This window comes from Nuphar pumila, chromosome 5, assembly GCF_984573655.1.
Source record: "Nuphar pumila chromosome 5, dmNupPumi1.hap1.1, whole genome shotgun sequence".
NCBI lineage: Eukaryota > Viridiplantae > Streptophyta > Magnoliopsida > Nymphaeales > Nymphaeaceae > Nuphar > Nuphar pumila.
In genome coordinates, this window is record NC_143253.1 from 100,059,707 (window position 1) to 100,082,846 (window position 23,140).

General features: G+C 37.3%; 1 protein-coding gene and 1 non-coding gene across 2 annotated transcripts; one reads left to right on the forward strand and one right to left on the reverse strand.

Annotated features, from left to right (window-relative positions):
* Positions 1–2,151: 2,151 nt before the first annotated feature.
* Positions 2,152–9,199, forward strand: LOC149837911 (vacuolar protein sorting-associated protein 60.1-like). The gene is made up of 7 exons (XM_090006268.1): positions 2,152–2,385; positions 5,186–5,337; positions 7,265–7,358; positions 7,438–7,509; positions 7,861–7,972; positions 8,105–8,244; positions 8,974–9,199. Exons 1-7 carry the CDS (start codon positions 2,317–2,319, stop codon positions 9,025–9,027), a joined length of 693 nt encoding a protein of 230 aa, XP_089862394.1. The 5' UTR covers positions 2,152–2,316; the 3' UTR covers positions 9,028–9,199.
* Positions 9,200–12,894: 3,695 nt separating this feature from the next.
* LOC149837912 (small nucleolar RNA Z195/SNORD33/SNORD32 family) lies at positions 12,895–12,975 on the reverse strand. Its single transcript, XR_016432275.1, has one exon. It is a non-coding gene; the product is annotated as a small nucleolar RNA Z195/SNORD33/SNORD32 family (small nucleolar RNA).
* Positions 12,976–23,140: the final 10,165 nt, after the last annotated feature.

Here is a 23,140-nt window from a genome sequence, read left to right on the forward strand (position 1 = left end):
ACGAGTCAAGATTGGGTCTAATCTAATTGAGTTACCTTTTAACATGAAAATTGATAGATTTTACTCATTTTCAGCAGATCCAGTATCACAAGGCCTAAAATGTCTTTATTATGAATTTAGCTTTCATTGGTTCATGCCCCCACAACTTACCTAGAGAATGTCCAGTCAAAGTTCTTTGGAAAATTTGGTTTCTCCGTTAAGGATGTAAAGGATCTGGCTCCCGTCAGATATCCAACCAGATCAAATTCTGTTTAGTCGGATTTGGGGCGAGAAAGTCAAGTATGATAACTTAACCAACTCGAATTTGGTTCTAGTATTTTCACATCCGAACACAAATCCTGAGTTCAAGCCCAACTCAAAGCCTGACATGACATGTAAATAAGGATACAAATGGACTGGATTAGTATGCCACTTTTATGATTTTTTACTGTTCTGACCTGATCCTGATCCTGATCCGACTTTTGTATGTATTTAGCTGATCTGGATCTTGCATCCCTACATGTAAATTATACCTCACTAGCACTACAAGAAAATCGTGGATTAGCGACAGCTTATATCCATCGTTAATTCGTCGCTAAACTGTTTAGCGACGAATTAGCAATGGATAGAGACCATCGCGAATTTTTGCTCGCTAATTAGCGGAAAAAACTTATATGTCGTTAAGTCTGTCGCTAATTTGCAACAGATTAGCGACGAACATTATCCGTCGCTAAATTTAAAAAAAAAAAAAAAAATGATCCCTGTCGGGCGGTATTCCGGCAGCAATAAGCTGGACTTATACCGCACCCGACAGGCATTGCACAGAATGATCGCTCTGCCTCGTCGCCAGACTTATATCGTCCTCTGTGAACCGGTGCTCTCCGGCATCGCCGTCCTCCGTGAACCGGCGTTGTCGTCCTTCGTGAACCGGCGTCGTCGTCTTCCGTGAACCGGCGTCACCGTCCTCCGTGAACCGATGCTCTCCGGCGCCGTCCTCCATGAACCAGCGCCGTCATCTTCCGTGAACCAGCGTCGCCGTCATCTTCCGTGAACCAGCGTCGCCGTCCTCCGTGAACCAGCATCGTCGTCCTCCGTGAACCGGCGCCGACGTCCTCCAGCGATTGCCGACCGTCCTCCGGCGTCGCTGTCCTCCGTGAACCGGTGCTCTCCGGCGTCGGCGTCCTCCATGAACTGGCACCGTCATCTTCCGTGAACCAGCGTCGCCATCATCCTCCGTGAACCAGCGTCGCCGTCCTCCGTGAACCGGCGTCGTCGTCCTCCGTGAACCGGCGCCGACATCCTCCAGCGATCGCTGACCGTCTTCCGGCATCGCCGTCCTCCACTCTCCAACGCGCTCTCCGACGTCGCCGTCCTCCGAAGAAGTCGGTTTAAATCAAGCACGATCGATTTAAATTTTGAACGGGGAGAGAAGGAAAATTTCGCGCTCGGTTTAAATCGAAAATTAGCAAGGGATTTAGCGAGGGAATTTTTCTGTCACTAATCCATCGCTAATTAGCGACGGATTAGCGACAGAAAAATTTCCTCGCTAAAATATTTTTCTTGTATTGAGAATTAGTGACGAAACAATTGTTGTCGTTAATCCGTCGCTAATTAGCGACAGATTAGCTAGATAAAACTTTCATCGCTAATCTGTCGCTACATAGCGACGGATTCATGAAGAAAGTTTTCTCTAGCTAATCCGTCGCTAATTTGCGACGGAAAAAATCTCTCGCAAATTTCCATCGCTAATTAACAATTTTCTTGTAGTGTAGGTTATATATCCTAATTGGATCCAGATTTGTTGTAGCTTCTCTATGTCCGAGTCTGAATCTTTCTCCAAACCTGTTACCTTAGCACCCGCTATATACAACCTGCTTGCATCCTTAAATTGGCCGTTAATAACTGGATCTGGAACTTTACTATAAGATCTGATCGGGTTCCGAATCACACTCACTCTGCAAATACAATGTGGTGTCAAGCATGACCCGACGCAAACCCTTTCGCGTCATTAGCTAAGTGTTGACTTGAGGAGAGAATAACTGCAAATCTAAAGAATGCAAGGGTTCGAGCATAATTTGGAAGCTGGGAGGGACTCACCAGGAAAAAAACAAAAAAATAATGTCTTTGGTCTTCCTTGTATGCGAAGGAAAAACCGAGGCCTTGTTTGTGGCCCCATGTAAAAGATCGATCCGAGACGTCGTTTGCTTGTTGTTTCTCATTCGATCCTTCTTCGAGCACTCGATTTGTTCTTCTGAACTGGGTGTCAATTTTGTTGAAAGAAGTTCTTGGTAGTGCTTCTTTTTGGGGGCAAAACTTGAGGGTTTTACAATAAAAAAGATGAGGAGGATCTTTGGTTCGAAGAAGGAAAAGGAGCCCCCTCCTTCTATCCATGATGCTTCTGATAGGGTGAGCCTCTATTCCTTGTGTTTCATTATCATTCATTCTTTCTTTGTTTTCTTATTGGATAGGTTGGTTTGGTTATTGGTAGTCTAGCGATTAGATTTGAAGACATGTAGTTTTGAGATTAGTGGTACTTGTTTTTGATAGATGTGGGTATAATAAAAATCTTAGTGGGGAGCGTAATTAGGCAATTTGGAATTTTACCCATGTAAGATTTCATGTGGGTTTGCTTTTCCCTCACTCCCTCATTTGGAATTTGTTTTGTTTTTTAAGCTATTATACCGAATCATTGCATCAAACATCAATTCATGGCGTCAAAATTTTTGTGGGCTTGAAATTAGGTTAAGTTGAGGTGTGAGGGCATAGCTTAGCCCCTGTTGGCTCAATTAGTTGCACCAGAGATTTCACTTCACGCTGAACGTTGGTGGAATGGTAGAGTAGTGAGCGATGATTAGTTTCCTTTGTATTTGAGGAAGAGATGTTGACATGATACAAGTGGAAGGAATTAGGAAAAGAGGAAGACCATTGAAAACTTGGTAGGAGGTGGTCAGAGGCGGTAAGGAGTGTAAATTGACCGGAGTTGTAGCTCTAGATAGAAAGCGATGGAAAAATAGAACTCATAAAGCTGACTCCATGTAGTTGGGATAAGGCATGATGATGATCATATACTGTATCCAATTAAACATTAATCAAGCATTCAGTGCAGTATCATCTGTCAAAAACATAACCATATGGAGTCAACATGGGTTTCTTGTGTTTGGAGTAGATGATGTTTTGGTTATGAAAAAACAAGGGAGTTGACCATGGCAGGGTAGAGGTGCTGGTACTCTAGTCCCTGAATAGATTATTTTTCGCTTTATTACTGGAAGGCTGGTTTTGTGGGATAGGCATGCCATTTAGCATTTATCAGAAAATATCTTCAGAATGCAATTCTCCTCATGATGGTTCACAAGCTTGATCCTTTTTACTGTAAGAGAAAACAAGCAAGAATAAAATATTCAAGGTATTCAACTAAAAAAACTGCAGATATAATTTTACGCTATCTACAAATCAAGAGACATGTCTATGATTCCTCTTTGATACCTATTGTAAGTCAGATTGATGTGTTAGAAAGACAAACAGCTTTGGGTACCCGGCAAGGCTAAACCTTCATGAATGCATATTGTTCTTAGCGAGGTTGATGTTCTGGAAATTAGGTGAGTGGCCTTGAGTTCCCAGCATGGCTAAAACTCCAACAGTGAACCTAATTTGTGTTAGATATTGGTATGGAGACATTATCTTGTCTTGGGGATAAGTCCTTGGTATAATTGTTGCTTTCCTGATCCATGTCATAAAGTCGCTGTCACACATGGATATGAAGTCATCAGTACGGGTGCACATGAGCCAAGCTGAAGCCACTGTTTGAGCTCAAGTCGATGAGCTAAGGCTCTACTCAGACTTGACTTGAAATTTACAATCTATGCACGAGCTCGGCTTGTCAAGTTATGAGAAGCTCAAGCTTGGCTCTGCTTGGATACTTCTTTATTTTTGAAGTGTCCATACACTGCACATGAAGTGTCTAACACTTGACACGCTGTGTCTATCATATCGAACAATGTTGGATACTTTGAAGTTCAAAAATAGCTGCTGGACCTCTAGGAGTGTCCAGGTAATATAGTTTGTGGGCGTCCTTGTTATGCTGCATGTTTATATTTTTAGCAGGTGTGTTGCCATCATTTGTTACTTGTTGAGAAAATTGTTCTATCTATGGATATACAAACTAGTTGACTTTAGGTTTAGGGCATGCTACTAGGTGTTTGCAAAGTCACCTAGCCGTAGTTGAGAGCAGTGATGGGGGATTCATGAAATCCCCATCAACTCCATCGGTTGGGAACAACGTTTTGGGAGGGGAGACGTAGTTGAGAGCTGCATTGGGAGGGGAGGCTACACTAAAAAATAGCATATTTCAACAATATCCTTGCAAGGATGTTGTTGCCAAATCCATCAATTTGGTCACCCCTCCCAATAACGGCTCAACAGATCCTTAGAATCATTTCTAAATCTAAATCTCATAGAATCAGAGTCACAGGATCAATCCGTGTCTCCCTTTCTCCAGGAGTTGGAGAATCGTTTTCTGTTTCGCAATCCCCACATTGCATATTCCTGTGTACTTTTTCAAATTCTAATAGGAAGCATTGGCATATTATTAGCAGTTAGGACTTTGCCGATCATCCATTTTATTGGCGGGTTAGGACTGTATGCTTTTATGAATTATTCACTTCAAATGAAAAAGCAGTATGGTTTATTGTAGGATTTATGGAAGCTGTGAATAACTCGTTGATTTTGCGGTATGAGATGGTGAAGCCACAGTCATAAGATTTGAAATTATTTTTTAAATAATATGCTAATAGTTGCCCCTGTAAAAGATTGCTATGGTTCATGTTTTTGATGATTTCTGGAACATGTTGGGTCTAGGAAATATTTTCGACTTCCATTCTATGTGAGAAGATCAAATGTGCATCAAATAATACTTTGCATTGTTCTCTACATATGTTGCATCCTTAAAATTTATGGATATGACTGGTACCAGTAGTTCAGAACTTGGATTTATATCCGCCAAATTCTACCTTGGATTGTATTTTCTGTTTATATGGTACATTGTTTTCAGATTATTGTTAGGTATTGTGTTCTTATTAACAGATTTTTCTAATGCTATGCATGTGATTTCCCATTGGTCAATAAATGTTTTCTTGTCAACTGATGCTGTCGCACCTTGGTTCTTGTTCTAGTTTCTAAGAAAAGTAATATATTTTGCTTTTTCTGGCAGATAACAAAAAGAGGAGAAAATGTTGATGAGAAAATAAAAAGACTTGATACAGAGCTAGCTAGATACAAAGAGCAGATCAAGAATACAAGGCCTGGTCCTGCTCAAGCGGCTGTTAAAGCTCGTGCCATGAGGGTTCTCAAGCAAAAACGAATGTAAGTTTCTTCATGCATGCACTCTTCCCCAAAAATATGTTCTGTCCTTTAGTATGACACAAGTTTGATGTAAATATTTTGGTTTAGTCAGGCATCACTTTTCAGTTCATGAATTAATTAAGTGGGAAATATTTAACATCTTATTCATCACTTTCACAACTTCTAATTAGTAACTTAAGATCAAAGTCAATTGTGCCAGGATATTCAGCAGCATTGTTAAAACCATTTATCTTCAAATGTATGCCAAATGAATATATCATTTATTTATTAGTATTTTAATTAATCAATGCTTAAGGAGAATATATGATACTGTTGTAGAGGACACAGATTTCTATCAGCTTGAAGTGGCTTTGTATAGTTGATGGTTGAAACCAAGGTTGTATCATACGATATGATATGTATCGTTACTGTGAAGAAAATCGATACGATACACACTCGTATCGCGATATGAGTACATATTGTATCTGTATCGTAGTACTGTATCATACGATACAACCATGTATCGTACTGTATCATACGATACAGGGTTTAAAGACCTCTTAAGAGCTGACTTCTTTATTTGTGTAGAGGCCATTAGAGGGGTATCCACGCACCCTAGGAGTCGTGAGAGCGATTTGGGGACCGAACCGTGTGCAAGGGAGAGGGCTTTTGCGGTTTTCTCTAGTAAGAGTGCATTTCTACCATTTTTTCACTCAAGTGGATTAAGGTAAAAAATCTCTACTATAAGTAAAATTGCAAAACTACCTTACAAAAATCAGATGATTAAATGACATCAAATGATCCAACATGGCGATCAGAAGTTGGATCTGTGAAAATCAGGGATTTATATTAAATTAGAAATTAGGCTCCACACTCCTTTAACAAAGATGGCATCAGATGATCCGGCATGGCAATGGGGCACTCAAGTAATGAGTGAAAACCAATTGAAAATCGAGTGCAATTATTGCCATAATATTTTTATTTACGTAATATGAAATTATGAGTCCTGTGGCATGTTCTTAATTGTTCTTGTTAGATAGTTGATGATGTCTTATGCAGCTCATAGAGACATAAATGTTTCATATGTGATTTTATGGTTGTATTTTGTGCAATTCATTATTGTTTTATGTGTTATGATTTTTTTATAATTTTTGCTAATCTTTTGTGTTTTTTCATGATTTTTTTTGGAATGTTTAAAAAAAATTATTCAAAAATTATGATTTTTTATAATACGATATGATATTTATCTTATTTTGGGCCCGACCAATACGGGTAACAGTACGATGCTTACAACCTTGGTTGGAACCACGTAAACCCGATGTGTTTGATCAAATTGGATCTCTTCTTTTCAAGTTTTAGATTTCTCCCCTTTACAAAATAATTTGATGTTGAGGTATATTACTTTGGGTTATCATAAGGTTGTTGTAAGCCTTCATGTGAATCAAAGTTGTTCCTGGATAAATGCCAATTGGACCAGCATTATCAGTTTGGCTTTGCAGTACTTTGCTATGTGTGAAAGACAGAGACACGAACTGCGACTCAATATGAGTTTGAGATGCATGTTCACAATTCTTTTAAAAAATAGGACATGAAGACATGGATTTTTATTATTTAATTGATTAAAAATATATTCTGATATTTTAAAATATATATAATAGATTTATTATTATATGAAATGTGAAAATTCTTACTGGTAAACTATATCAGTACATTTCATGGGATTGTCATGTACTGTGTCACGTCAACACTGGGCCCAAAAAGGGGTGTCCCTGTACATAGCTTCTGTGGATTAGAGACAATGCTTGTACATCTCTTTTATGAACTAATATGTTATGCTGACAAGGATAGTATTTGATCCCTAAATCTGTTGTTTCATCTCTTTTTGAAAATTAATCTTTCGTTTTCTCTTTTTCTCACAATTAGTGCCACATTCTAATACTCCCCCCAGGTATGAAGGACAGCGTGACATGCTTTACAATCAAACGTTTAACCTAGACCAGGTTTCTTTTGCAGCTGAAGGATTGAAAGATGCTCAACAAACTGTAAGATTTTTCTCATTTGATTGATGATAGATGAATTTGCCTGGCCAGCCTCCAGCTAATTGCTTTATCTATTCTTCAGATGTCAGCTTTGAAGTCTGCAAACAAGGAGTTGAAGGGCATGATGAAGACAGTGAAGATTGAAGACGTAGATGTATGACTCTCTTTCTAAAAGATTTTCTCCTTAAGCTCTATTTGGGATCTGGGCACTAGAGAGACTTTGAGAATTGTGGAGTAACTACCTCACTAACTTTTTCAATCCCTAAAATGCTCCCTCACTGCCTTCTTCTGAACAACTATCATGAGGAGTTTGACTGAACTCCAACCAAAATTCTCACTTCCTGCTCAAAATGCTGGTTCCCAAAGAAAGACTTGCATTTGTTGTGTATGAAATGATGATGCTTTTGGGGACTTAGTCTGATGTTTGGAATAATAACTAGTTTTACAATTTTATCAGGTATATGTTTTTCTCATTTCAGTTATGTTGATGTCATACTGACTGCAGAGCATGCAAGATGAAATGATAGATTTAATGGATGTGAGCACAGAAATTCAGGAAACACTTGGTAGAAGCTACAATGTGCCTGATGACATTGATGAGGAAGAGCTTATGGGCGGTAATATGAATGATTGATCCTCAGTGATCCCATTTTTCCAAAATAAACTGTTGTGTTGGCTTATTATGTATTCAACTGTTGATTTTTATAATGTGTCTTACTCTGTTCTGCCTTGTGAAAACACAATACCAGAGCTGGATGCTTTGGAAGCTGATATGGGTACGGAGACTGAGGCTGTGCCAAGTTATCTTCAACCTGATCTGGAGGCTGAACTTGATCTACCAGCAGCTCCATCAGGTCATGCAGCAGTGCCGCCTAGAGCAAATCCTCAGGTATGTTCATCATTCTTGGCTCACCAGCAAATTTGTCTTATCCGAGGTTCTAAAGGCTCGACTTTTCATCAGTAAATTAAAGCAAAAGTTCCAAAATCTTTCATGACTTTGGAAAACAATTAAGTAATTAACAATCTCCTTCAAGAGGAGTAGAAGACCAAAACTGCAGTTTTGTCCTTGAAAACTATAAAAACAGATGACATTTTCCTCGTAACACTGACTTTCGTATATGAGTTGACTGCCAAGTATGGAACTTTTTGATTATTTTCTGCATGTCGATGATCTTCATCTACATCACATGGATAGGGTGTTTTTTTATGATGATTCCAATATAACATGGCTTCTATATAAGGGGATACAGAATGGGAGTGAAAATGGAGTATCCATGTGACAGATCTTCATGAACTATAGAAAATGCCTTCTTCATTGTATACCTGCGTCTCATTTTGTGGGCTAGCAAAATCTGCCTACTCTTTTGTTGAAGCAACACTGTCACGCTCCACATGAGATGCCATTGGTATTGTTGCTACCTACTTTTGCATTTGATGGATCTGTTGATTAATGGAACCTGCTAGGTAATTTCATGAAATAATGTTGGTGCACTTAAGTTGATGTTTTCATCGACTGCCGTTTCTTTTTTCTTTTTCCGTTTCTTTCGGAAGGCTCTATAGTTTCAGCAAGTAATAGCATATAGAGTTTTGATGTTGAGTACTTGCTTTCACTCTGCAGGCTGAGGATGAAATGGGTCTGCCTGCTGTTCCCCGAGCTTCACTTCGTGGATAGTAGTATGTCATCCTGTAATGGTTTTCCGTTTCCTTCCTCATGTTCATAATTTTATTCAGGTGGGAATAATTTCAATGGCAAAATGATAAAGTGAGAGTTTTGAATTCGAGGGGTGAAATGTGGGCTGATTGGTTCTTGTATAAAATACAAAAATGTTGAACACTTGATTATCTTTACTTTGAGTCTGTTCTTGTGGACACTCTTGTGTATCATCTACATTTCATTTGAGAAAAGGAAAAAATGGTTGACATTGCTTTGAGTGATCTCTACATATAAATGCTGTTTATTTAGCTTCCATCCTGTGTTATAGAATTTTGGAATTCTAACGGAACCAAACGCAAGTTTTGCTTGAGTGGACTTATTTGTTTGTGCACGTCATTGTAAGGCATTGATTATTTCTGATTATGTATTTTTCTTTTTTCTTGTAAAATCGAAAGTGTCCCTTTGATTTAGCGATTGAGAGTGTGGTTGCACCACAACTGTATGACGATGCATTCAACTGTATGATGTTACGATTTTTTTGGATAATCGAGAAATATAGCTTCACTCAACTGAGTTCATTGAGGGTACAACCCCTTCTCCCCCTGGCCACCAGAGAATAAACTGAGTGTCAGCCTGACAGCAAAGGATGCACACACTTGTGCCTTGAACTCATAATGTCCTGTCAACTTGGTGACATCCACAAGTTGCCCCTACCAATGACGGAGCCCGTATTAGATGAGGTGTTGCAATTCAATTCAAGTTTATTAGCCCAAATTTATATTCACTCAGGGATGTGACGAAGGAAATTTATGTTTCACGTTTTGGAAAATAACTTTCTTGTGGCAAATTATAGGCCTTGGTTGGGAGTAGGGATGGCAGTGGACCGGGGCGGGGGACAAGGTCTCCACCCCTGCCCCGTCTCAAAAATTTAACTTTCATCCTTGGTCCATCCCCGTGGCAGGGGAGACTTTGGACCTCCACTCTCGCCCCGTCTCAAAATAATAATCCCTATCTCCGTCCCCGCCCCCATCCCTGCCTCGTCCCCGCCCCACCAATGAGGCTTGATGTAAAACTATATCTATACACCATCTTTTTCACTTCTTTTCTTGTTTTATTAGCATTACCAGACAAAAGTCAGTGACTGCTAAACAAGTGTCTGTTCAGTTCAATGGTGCAATTGCCATCAAAACAATGAAAAAGTTGTCCACTCAATCGAGATACATGAAACAAGATTGGTTATAAACGATTGCAAGTCTATTGGCATTCGTATGTCCATACACATTCAATTTGGAAACCAGACTTGCCACCTTAAACAAAATTTGAAAGTATATTCTTGAAAAAAAAAAACTAGTATCTTTGTGCTCATTTCAGAACTGAAATAAGTCACTCATTTACAAGTAGGCTTCATATCCCTTTTATAATGGCTAAGGGATCTCATACCTTTCAAAGCAGGACAAAATACCAACATAATGAGAGGAGAAAAAAGATAAAAAGGATGAACTTGACTTGCACTTGAAAAATAAATGACAGCCATTTATTGGCATGGTCCACTATAGATGTTCACACAAAACTTGCTGGAAGAGGTGGATCAACATTGAGAAATTAAACAATGACTCAGACAAACAATGATATTTGCCATATCGCTGACAATAGAAACCATGAAATCATGCCTGAAAAATGTTATCACAAGTTCATTCATGAAAAAACCACAAAATCTACTGGTGAGAATGAACAATTGAGAGATACTAAAAGAGTTAAACTGGTAAAATAATAAAGTGCCCCTTCAAGTGTTCTTGCAACTGTTGCACATTTAAGAGGGTCCTTCAAGTGTTCCTAGTAACACTGCATGCATGCAGCTTAATGTGGCTTCTTAAATGGAGCTGAAACTTTTGTTGTGGATTCAAGGTCCTACAAAATTCACAAGATTTTTTAAATCCATAATGATCAACCATACTAAGAGAATATTCATGTAGACTAATCATTATAGCACGATCCCTTCTCCCAGCATCTTGAACAAATTACCAAATTTCTATTATTTTTTCGGCATTCACTGTAGTTTTGTTTGTAGCCAAAATATATTGCTTAATATTATTGTACTTAAGCGTAGGACATATCTTAATATGATCATGCAAATGAGTAGTTTCAGCCTTGGCACCACCAGCAAGACATTTATGACAATGATTACACTCTGACTTATCTTTTCCACCAATCTTTTTTCTAGTGAAATGTTTTCATACAACTGATTTATGCCTACTTGTATGTTTAAGTGTCAATGTACCTCAATTAGTTGATTGATCTTGATTATCTTTTATTGAAACATGATTGTTATCAACTGGTGTTATCGGAGCTTGAGGCATACTATATGAACTTCAAGGTTGAGAAATTAAATTATTGGTTATTGGTTCTTCCTCTTCCATATCAAATTACTGCCCATCAACTTATAGATCTATAAAACATTCACAAAAAATTGACATACATATAACTATTTTACTAAAATATGCTTCAAAATAAAAATAATAAAAGTATGGTAATGAGACAAAATAAAATTTTAGACAACCAGAATGATGCAATAAGAGATGAAAATTTGAACGTTAGCAACAGGAGAAAATGAAACACATCAACCATGTGGATGTGTTCAGCAAAAAGAAACATGACATGCATTTCCAATTCTTCAACCATGAAGATGTGTTCTTTTCCTTTGAAGTAACTTAGTTTACACGAGTGGATCACTATCAAGATCTGTTGAAATCTCTACTATGTTTAATCTAATAATCTATTGGAGGTCCATTTAATCACTGAAAGTCACCATAACAATGAACCTTTGATAAAAGACCAACACCATAACCTAAACTAGCAAAAAGTGACCACTGAAAATAAATTTATTATCTCTTACCATGAGATTTTGCAACACCTCCAAAATTTCGTTATCATTCCACAACCTAGTACAATTTGTCTACCCATGTCTCAAATCTGATCATGCATTTCAAACTAATCCTCATTGTCAACAATTCTAGTAAGAGATTTGTGCAATAAGACTTTAATTCTGATACTCAAAAAGAAATTACAATCCTTACACATGAAGATTGCATTTTCCTTGCCATTTCTAATAAAAAACATGCAATGTCCAAAAATATTTGTTTCTTTATTTGATCAAGTCCATCATAACTTATTAGACTCTGATGAATATATTTATGTTGATTCTTTAAGGTATTCAAGATGTTTTTCCATTCCTCTATATTGTTTTTATCAAAAAACAGTGAGCCTAATACTTCAAGTGTTAATGGTAGCCCACCGATACTCTGCACAACTTTCTCAGATAATTTTTTCAAAAAAATTGAGTTTATTTTTAATCAAACGCTATAATATTTGCTAATTGAGAGTAGAAAATAAATTTTAAATAATGTGATCATGATTGTATGAAAGCTTTTTAAGATTTTCAATGAAAAACTGCCTACAAAATAGCATAATTTCATTACTTGAAAAATTGTATATTTATGTCAAGAAAAAGATGATCTAATAAACTATACAGACCTGCTTGAAGTAGTTAACGGGAAAAGCAAAACAGTAGTAGTTCCACCATAATCTGAACCTAGAACATATAAAAATCAGATCCAAGAGAAAAGATTTTTTATGTGCAACCTCACCTGAAAGATGGTGAATGGTTAATGAATAATCATTGTCACGCTCGGTAACAAAATTCGATGTCATCATTGATTACACCAACATAAAATTCAGACAAGAAAACTTTAGGTTGTAGTTGGTTGCACACATTTATCGTACCAACAAATAGAAATATCGATCCAATGCAATTTTAAAGAAAATGGGCGCACCCAGATAGACCCTTCAAAATCCCATAGAAGCAACAAAAACAAATTAACGCAAAGAGAGAGATCAGATGGTAGTGCATGTTATAGATTCATCACTCTGTTACAGATTTGATTGGGTTTAACCATCATCACGTCTTCCCAATTCAGTACCCCAAATTGAAAAAAGATTTAACGTACGAAATGAAGAAACTCACACAAAGAAACAGAAAAGGGCGAAACAAAAATAGAGTGAGATACGCTAATCCTTTCAAATGTACAAAACTCAGGGCTAGATTTTCTACTTCTACAAAACAAAAAGGGCTTTTGGTTGCAACTTTTCAAAGATGGTATAAAAGAAGAAAATAAAAATTTACCTTCTCTCTCCTCTGGGCAGCGACGGTGAGTAGGGATGATACAATATTTTGTCTAATAAGATTTAGGGTTAGGTTTAGTAAGTTAGTAGTATATATAAACGTGGTTGTTTTGTAATTTTATTACTTAACTTAAGGTATTTTAGTAATATTATTAATAGGGGTAGGGCAAGGCGGGGTGGGGAAAAGTGTAAGTCCATCCCGGCCTCTGTCCATGCACGAGGATGAATTTTAACCTTCATCCCCATTTCATGCCTTTCATCCCCGGTCCAAACGGGAAGAGGCAGGGTGGGGACCCATTTTCCCCCGGTCCACTGCCCTCCCTAGTTGGGAGCTCGTAGCTGGGATGGGAGTTTTGTGTTGACTTGGGTTAAACTATTATGGTGGCAGTTTTTTTAGGAGAATGACGTTGAGAAGGTGGTTTAAGAGAAAGGAGGTGAGACAGTCTCTCCTTTGTATTTGCACTCCAAACAGGATTTGATAAAACCACCACTTTCTAGAGGTAGTAGCTGCCAATTCCAGAAATTGATAGCTTTCAATTTACCAAATACATAAACTCTCTCCAACTCCCAACTCCCAACTCCCAAACAGAGCGTTAGGCGAAATGCAATTGGTAAAGCAATAGATGAGCGATCCATGTTGCATAAGTTGCTTTGCATTTGGAACTGAATCTGTCTCAACACTATCTTGGTAGATTGGCAAACAGTGCAAGTGGAAGACGCCTCAAATTTCTTTTTGGCAACCACATGTACAGAGAACCGAGATTTTTCTCTTTTCTGATCTTCTAACGTCCGTGGAAACTGTTCTCTTTTGTTGGAAGAGAAAGATGCAATACTAATGCAGCTACAAAGAAGATGGTACCTGTTTGCTGGTACATCAGTCATTTTTCTTGCAACACAAGTTTCACTTTCTCTATGACAGTACTCTGCATCAGTTTAGTCGACTGGAGAAGAACCTCAGCTGACTAAGGAATAATGTTGTATGTTCTAGGGTCTATTCAATCCGGATAGGCTTACTTGAGTCAATTTTGACAACACTGCAATAGGTATGCAAATGGGTCTTACACTACAACAAAGCAGTAGATTAGCGACGACCACATTCCGTCGCTAATCCGTCGCTACACATGTTAGCGACGGATTAGCGACAATAAGGCGACGGTATGCTTACGGCGCGAATATTTCGATGCTAACTGGCGACAGAATTATTCCGTCGCCAGGTCCGTCGCTAATTGCGACGGACTAACGAGCGCTATATTCCGTCGCCAATCCGCCGGTACTAAACGGCGACCACGGCTTGGCGACAGATTTACTTCCGTCGCTATGCCGTCGCTAGATTTATATGAATAGCGACGGATGGTTCCGTCGCTAATCCGTCGCAAACACGAAAAAAATTAAAAAAAAAAATATTTGAAAATTAAATACCGAGAACTGTACAATTTATATTTCCTGTATAATTTATATTTCCTGTAAATAAAAAACAAACCACACAAAAAATTTCATATAACAAGAATCTACAACAATTAATCGTTCCACCTTAAAATTAACAAGTTTAATTATTTACAATTCAACAATTACAATTAGGAAACATAAAAAAATAGAACTTCTTCAACACAGTTCTCTAATCATCGCCAAGATTTTGTGCGTCTTCTTGTTCATTGTCTTTATCTGTCCCTTCAGCTCCACTACGCTGATTATCTCTAGCAGCCTACACAAGAAAAGAACAATCAGTATTCATAAACAAAATATAATGAAATAAATTACACACTATATGTGATTCTATCATGTGCTCATGTGTGATCTAAGGCAATAAAAAAACTCTATATGAGATTCTATCATGCTCATATGTGCTCTAAGGCAGACAAAAAGTTATATATATATATATATATATATATATATATATATATATATATATATATGTGATTCTATCATGCTCATATATGTGCTAAGGCAGTCAAAAAATTGAATATGTGATTATAGCATGTTCATATGTGTTCTAAGGCATCTAGAAAAACTCTATATGTGATTCTACCATTCTCAGATGTGCTTTAAGGCAGACAAAAAACTATATATGTGATTCTACCATTCTCAGATGTGCTTTAAGGCAGACAAAAAACTATATATGTGATTCAATCATGCTCGTATGTGTGCTAAGGCAGTCAAAAAATTGAATATGTGATTATAGCATGCTCATATGTGCTCTAAGGCAGGCAAAGCAAAAAAATTTATATGTGATTCTATCATAAATGATATATAGCATGTTCATATGTGTTCTAAGGCAGTAAAAAAACTCTATATGTGATTTGTGCATGCTCATATGTGTGCTAAGGCAGTCAAAAAACTGAATATGTATTCTTAGGCAGTCAAAAAATGGAATATGTGATTATAGCATGCTCATATGTGTTCTAATGCAGTCAAAAAAACTTTATATGTGATTCTATCATGCTCATATGTGTTCTTAGGCAGTCAAAAAACTGAATATGTGATTATAACATGCTCTTATGTGCTCTAAGGCAGGCAAAAAAATTTATATGTGATTATAGCATGCTCATATGTGGTCTAAGGCAATAAAAAAACTCTATATGTTATTATAGCATGCTCATATGTGTTCTAAGGCAGGCAAAAAACTCTATATGTGATTCTATCATGCTCATATGTGCTCTAAGGCAGACAAAAAGTTATATATGTGATTCGATTATGCTCATATGTGTTCTAAGGCAAGCAAAAAAATTTATATGTGATTCTATCATAAATGATATATGTTCTAAGACAGTAAAAACTCTATATGTGATTTGTGCATGCTCATATGTGTTTTAAGGTAGTCAAAAAACTAAATATGTGATTAGAACATGCTCATATGTGTTCTTAGGCAGTCAAAAAACTGAATATGTGATTATGGCATGCTCATATGTGCTCTAAGGCAGGCAAAAAACTTTATATGTGATTATAGCGTGCTCATATGTGCTATAAGGCAATAAAAAAACTTTATATGTGATTATAGCATGCTCATATGTGCTATAAGGCAATAAAAAACTCTATATGTTATTATAGCATGCTCATATGTGTGCTAAGGCAGTCAAAAAACTGAATATGTGATTATAATATGCTCATATGTGTTCTTAGGCAGTCAAAAAAATGAATATGTGATTATAGCATGCTCATATGTGTTCTAATGCAGTCAAAAAAACTTTATATGTGATTCTATCATGCTCATATGTGTTCTTAGGCAGCCAAAAAAATTTTATATGTGATTATAGCATGCTCATATGTGCTCTAAGGCAATAAAAAAACTCTATATGTGATTATAGCATGCTCATATGTGCTCTAAGGCAGGCAAAGCAAAAAAATTTATATGTGATTCTATCATAAAAGATATATAGCATGTTCATATGTGTTCTAAGGCAGTAAAAAAACTCTATATGTGATTTGTGCATGCTCATATGTGTGCTAAGGCAATCAAAAAACTGAATATGTGATTATAACATGCTCATATGTGTTCTTAGGCAGTCAAAAAACTGAATATGTGATTATAGCATGCTCATATGTGTTCTAATGCAGTCAAAAAAACTTTATATGTGATTCTATCATGCTCATATGTGTTCTTAGGCAGTCAAAAAACTGAATATGTGATTATAACATGCTCATATGTGCTCTAAGGCAGGCAAAAAAATTTATATGTGATTATAGCATGCTCATATGTGGTCTAAGGCAATAAAAAAACTCTATATGTTATTATAGCATGCTCATATGTGCTCTAAGGCAGGCAAAAAACTCTATATGTGATTCTATCATGCTCATATGTGCTCTAAGGCAGGCAAAAAGTTATATATGTGATTCTAGCATGCTCATATGTGCTCTAAGGCAGGCAAAAAAACTTTATATGTGATTATAGCATGCTCATATGTGCTCTAAGGCAATAAAAAAACTCTATATGTTATTATAGCATGCTCATATGTGCTCTAAGGCAGTCAAAAAACTGAATATGTGATTATAATATGCTCATATGTGTTCTTAGGCAGGCAAAAAGTTATATATGTGATTCGATTATGCTCATATGTGTTCTAAGGCAGACAAAAAACTGAATATGTGATTATACCTGAGAGGGACCTGGAATCGAAGATCCCCTATCCAGAACAGCGGCCTTGATCTCATTTCGGAAAAAGGGGGCGACAGTGTATTGAAAGTAGTTATTCAGTGATTCATTAATGATCTGGCGTACATCATCACCGGAAAGAATAATCGGCTGCTTGGAGCTTATGTCGGCGCAAGAAGTCGGTGAGCCGTAACTGGAAGAACCAATAACTGGTGAAGTGTTCATATTACTCCCAAACCCGAACACGCGACCTTTTTTGGGTTCACATGCTGCAGTCACCCATGCTGTAGGATCAAATGATGGATGCTGAGTAGCGTCATCGCCATATCGCTCTACCATATGTTGCTCATATGCCTCCTACAAAATAATGTTTAAAGTATTCATTAATAATTAATGATAACATTATGATAACTTACATATATATTGCAATGATTATTAATAGAATTAATACATACCATTGTCGTTCTCGCCTTCTCTGATACAAAGAATTCCGTGGTCTTCCGTTTATGTGTTTCTACAAACACATCCTTATATGGTACACTGCCTCCTTTTTCTGCTTCTTGCGAAGTTAAATAACAAAAGATTTAGTAGACAAGTTTGCAACAATACTTATAAAATTAATATTATATATTAATGAGTTACCATTTTCTTCAAGTGGCTCCCAAATGTCCTAGATCCACCTGTGTGTAGATGGGTTTCGGGCATCTTTGATCGATTTTGTGCAGCCTTCGCAGAGCGATTTCTAAATGCATCTCCCGCCCACTTATCGCACATTTCATCCCAATAATCTCTCCTGATAGTAATAGGACCATGGCCCTTCCACAGTAATGGATCATCTACTACGCCAGATGCTTTTTTTGCTGCAGTCTTCATAGTGTGCAGCATGTCTGCAAATCGATTGGCAGCCACCTTCTGCCACACCTTCCTTGCATCATTTTCTTCCACCGTAGTTGCGAAGCGATTCGAAGCCTATAAATATTTTCAGAAAGTTAGTAGACATTGCTTAAATAAATTAAATATGAAACACATTAACTATGAGGAACAACTGTATACCATGAATGAGGACCACAATCTGTCTAACACCTCCTTTGGGTACTCTTTCCATTGAGCAACTGGTCCTTGTAGATGTTGAAGAAGTGAATTCCTAATCTCCCGTACTACTTCTTGTGGCTCAAACCTCGTGCTGCACATGAATTGTTACACAGTAAATATCAATATAAAATATTTAAAAGATATGCAATAATTGAAAACAAAATACTTACGGTCGATTATCGATATACACTATTCGAATGAGTCTTCTTGTGCCAGCCTGAGAAGACCCTGTTTCCTGTGTTGGCTGTTGACTTGTGTGATCAACTGGTGTTGGTGGGTCGTGTACAGGCGCAACATCATCTGTAAAAAAATAAATTAGAAATTCTCAGAATGCGCATTTGAACTAATCAAGCATCCAATTAGTTATATGATATACCTATCACAGGAGCCCGTGAAGATGAAGGCTGAGCCTGGCTACTACTGGATGAGCGACCACTATAACCTCCACGAACCATATTCTAACAAATAACATATGCCATACAATACATTCAAATAATTCACATCAAGTATTACAATGCATTCAAGTCATTCACATCAAGCATTGCAATGCATTCAAATAATTCAAATCATTCACATCAAGTATTGCACTAATTCAAATCATTCGTTGCATAAATTATAATACATTCAAATAATTGAAATCATTCACATCAAGTATTACAATGCATTTGAATCATTCGTATCAAGTATTACAATACATTCAAATAAAATTTTTAATCATTTACACCAAGTATTGCAATACAACTCACATCAAGTACTGCAATGCATTTAAATAGAGGTTTGTAGTATAAGATTTTGCTCACTAGCTTGAGAATTCTTCCTCTTCACTAGTTTGAATTTCTTCTTCTTCTTCTTCATTGTTTGCCCATCCACTTGGTACATCATTTGGATCACATTCTTCTATGAATGTTTCATCGGCCAATGGAGATATGACATGCATATCATGCGCAACATCGTGACCATACGCGAAGTCATAGACATCATCTGATTGATAGTAATCGCTGTCTTCAGCTAACTCATCTTCCTGTAACTGATCATACTCTGGGTATAGTTTGGATTTCACCTTGCAAACTGCCCACCATTCATTTCTATCTGACTTTTTTATACTCGGATATGAAGTATAATAAACTTGTTGAGCTTGCGAGGCTAATATGAATGGTTCATATGTTCCAAACCTGGATTTATGATTCACCTCCACAATGTCTGAAGCTTTGTCGAGTCTTGTTGCAGTTGGATCAAACCAATGACACTTGAATATCGTAACCCTGTTATTCATGCCTAAGTAAGTCAACTCCATTATTTTCTCTATAACACCGTAGTAATCATGTTCATTTTCACCGTAGCTACTACCCTTGACACGCACGCCACTATTTATCGTTGATTTATTTATACCGTAGTCTTTTGTATGGAATCGATAACCATTTACGATATACCCGTTGTAGCATTGCACAACTTTGGTCGGACCATTTTCTAAATCACATATTCCTTGATCTTTAACATCACCATGGCGAACCTACGCACAGACATAAACAATGATTGTGATCACGATCAATTAAGTAACTTAGTGTTGTTTATAAGTACAAAATTTATGTTAGCTTCTTTACCAACTGTTTCAACCACTCCACAAACTTAGTTTCACGTTCTTTTTGAACTTCTGCATCAGTGAGATGTGAAACTTTACTTTGCAACTCCAGATCAAATCGTCTGCAAACCACAAATACTTATATTACCGAGTCATGTATCCACATATAGAACATAAAAGGATTTATAATTGAGTTGCATATACATATACTTACTCGATGTATGGGTCGATCGCTGAGCAATTAAAAAGAATATAGATGTGTGTTGCATCTTGCTCTCGATCTGTCAATAGCCTTGATCGGCAACTACCAAATGCATGCCCAAGTGGTTGAAATATCGCCAGCTTGTCAGCTACAGTTACTTGTTCTCCATCATCGTTACGGGGCGGGCATGTGTAACGTGTTGGAATATGAGGTTCGAAGTACATAGATTAGAAATTTGAAATCTCTTCTAAAGTGTACGCCTCACAAATAGAGCCTTCTACTCTGGCTTTATTAAGAACCTTTTTTTTTAGGTCGAACATGCATCTGACAATAATATATATTTCAAATTTTAAATATCTGTCATTAAAAAGACAAATATAAAAAAACATATACCTTTCAAATGGGTACATCCATCGATATTGCACAGGGCCACCAACCCTTAGTTCATATGGCAGATGTATGATCAAATGTTTCATAACATCGAAAAATGTTGGCGGAAATATCTTTTCTAGCAGACAAACAGTGGTGATGACAAAGTCCTTGAGATTCTTTACATCTGATACAACGACCTCCGATGCGCACAATGTTCTGAAAAATTCGCTCAACTCAGACAATACCCCCCATATAGGTTTGTCTAACATATCATGGAATGCTAGGGGTTTCAATCGTTGCATAAAGATATGACAATCATGGCTCTTCAACCCATATAACTATCCATCGTCAATCTTCAAAGTCCGAGCAATGTTAGAGACATATCCATCAGGAAATCTCAGTTGTCTCAACCATTGACATACATGTTTTATTTGATCAGGTCCGAGCACGTACTTCGCCTTTGGTTTCAGTACTTTGCCATTATACTCTTTGAGTTCCAAATCTGGTCTTTTACATATTAATTTTAAATCCATACGGGCCTTCGGATTATCATTCATTTTTCCTTTAATATTCATTACTGTATTGAACACATTATCAAACACATTTTTCTCTACATGCATCACATCAAAATTATGTCGTATCAATAGGGTCGGCCAATACGGTAGTTCCCAAAAAATAGATTTTTTTGTACAATTGTGATCCTTCCCAAATCCACGGAAGGGTGTAGGACTGCGGGCATCTGTTAATACATCTGGAAAGTATCGCAATCTTCTTAGAATCTCTATGCTGGACAATCTTGAGGATGGACCTTCCGTTTCAGTTGTGCCTGCTTTAAATGCATTCTTTTGACGTCGGAACGGATGATCATTGGGTAGAAATCGACGATGGCACTCAAACCAGCAAGACTTCCTTCCATGCCTCAATCTAAAAGCTTTGGAATCCTCCATGCAGTACGGACAAGCCAACCTCCCATGTGTGCTCCAACCAGATAACATACCATATGCAGGGAAATCACTGATTGTCCATAGAACAACGACCTTCATGTTGAAATTTTGTTTTTTGTGGGCATCATACGTGGTAACACCGTCATCCCACAGTACTTTTAATTCATCAATTAATGGCCTTAGATATACATCAAGATTTTGGCCAGGTGAGGTCGGACCAGGGATCAACAAAGACAAGAAAAGATTTGGACGTTTCATACACAAGCTTGGTGGAAGGTTGTATGGAGTTACAAATACTAGCCAGCATGAGTATGGAGTTGATCTACCCCCAAATGGATTAAATACATTTGTACATAGACCGAGTCTAACATTTCACACTTCCATTGTGAAGTTCTGATGAGTACGATCAAAGTGCTTCCAAGCTTCAGCGTCAACAGGATGCGTGATCTTATTTTCATCGTGTCGAACTTTATTTGCATGCCATCTCATGTGTTTAGCTGTCCTTGAAGACATATACAATCGCTGCAATCTAGGAGTGATAGGAAAGTAGCGGAGCGACTTGTATGAAACTTCCTTTGATCTCGTGCTACCATTGCCTCTTGTCTTTGGCTTGAACCGAGGATGCCCACATGACGGGCATGATATGTTGTTTTCCTGATCCTTGAAATACAACATGCAGTGATTTGGACAAGCATCAATCTTTTTGTAACCCATACCTAGAGCGTTGACCATAACTTTCGCACGATAGAAATTTTGTGGCAATTTCTCATCTTTGGGCAACATACTCTTCACAATCATACACAAACGGTCAAAACATGATTGACTCAAATTATACTCGGACTTCAAATTCATTAGTTGAAGAACTGCATACAAGATAGTGTGACTCTCACAACCGTTCCAAAGTGGCTCATCAGCATCTTTAAGTAAATCATAAAATCTACTAGCTGCATCGTTTGGTGATTTTTCATCTACGGCAGTTCTTACATCACTAGAACTCATAGCAGAACCCAGTTCTGTTCCTGCGGCATCAAATATCAAATCCGTATATGGATTATCGTGCACCACATTCACCCATGCATCAAAATCATTTCTAAATTCTTCTCCATGAAACATCCAGTTCTGATAATCACTCACAAAACCCTTCCTGTATAGGTGATGTCTAACGCTATAAGGTTCTACAAATCGATTATTCTTACAAATCTTGCAGGGACACCTAATCTGACCTGTAGGATCCACTGTACTGACACTTGCCGTTGCAAATTCAATAAAACTATCAACACCATCCATATATTCATGCGATAACTCATTGTCCACTATCCTACGGTACATCCATTCACGGTTTGCAGTCATTCTGTCGTATGATGTTACGAATAGTATCCTAACGAATTAAAAGAGAACAATCAGAATGCTACGATGAAGAAAATATCAAATTTATCATGCAATATACTATGTCAAACAATAACAAGAATTTTGATCCATGCATTGATAACTTAATATTTTTATGTGCAAACTATTAATGACACGATACAATCATTTGAAGCATGCTTTTATTATAAAATTTCACATGGAAGTCAAAATCAAATTGAAAGTAACTACATGCAAGCATGAATACAATTACATCAAACATTGTAATACATCGTAATCATTCATATCAAACAAATGGCAAACATGTACCT

Excerpts from the sequence above, each read along its gene's own strand:
- LOC149837911 (XM_090006268.1), top strand. The coding sequence starts at position 2,317 with ATGAGGAGGATCTTTGGTTCGAAGAAGGAAAAGGAGCCCCCTCCTTCT. Across the intron at positions 7,510-7,860 it reads TGAAGATTGAAGACGTAGAT|AGCATGCAAGATGAAATGAT; the intron begins GTATGACTCTCT and ends TACTGACTGCAG. Across the intron at positions 8,245-8,973 it reads CGCCTAGAGCAAATCCTCAG|GCTGAGGATGAAATGGGTCT; the intron begins GTATGTTCATCA and ends TTCACTCTGCAG.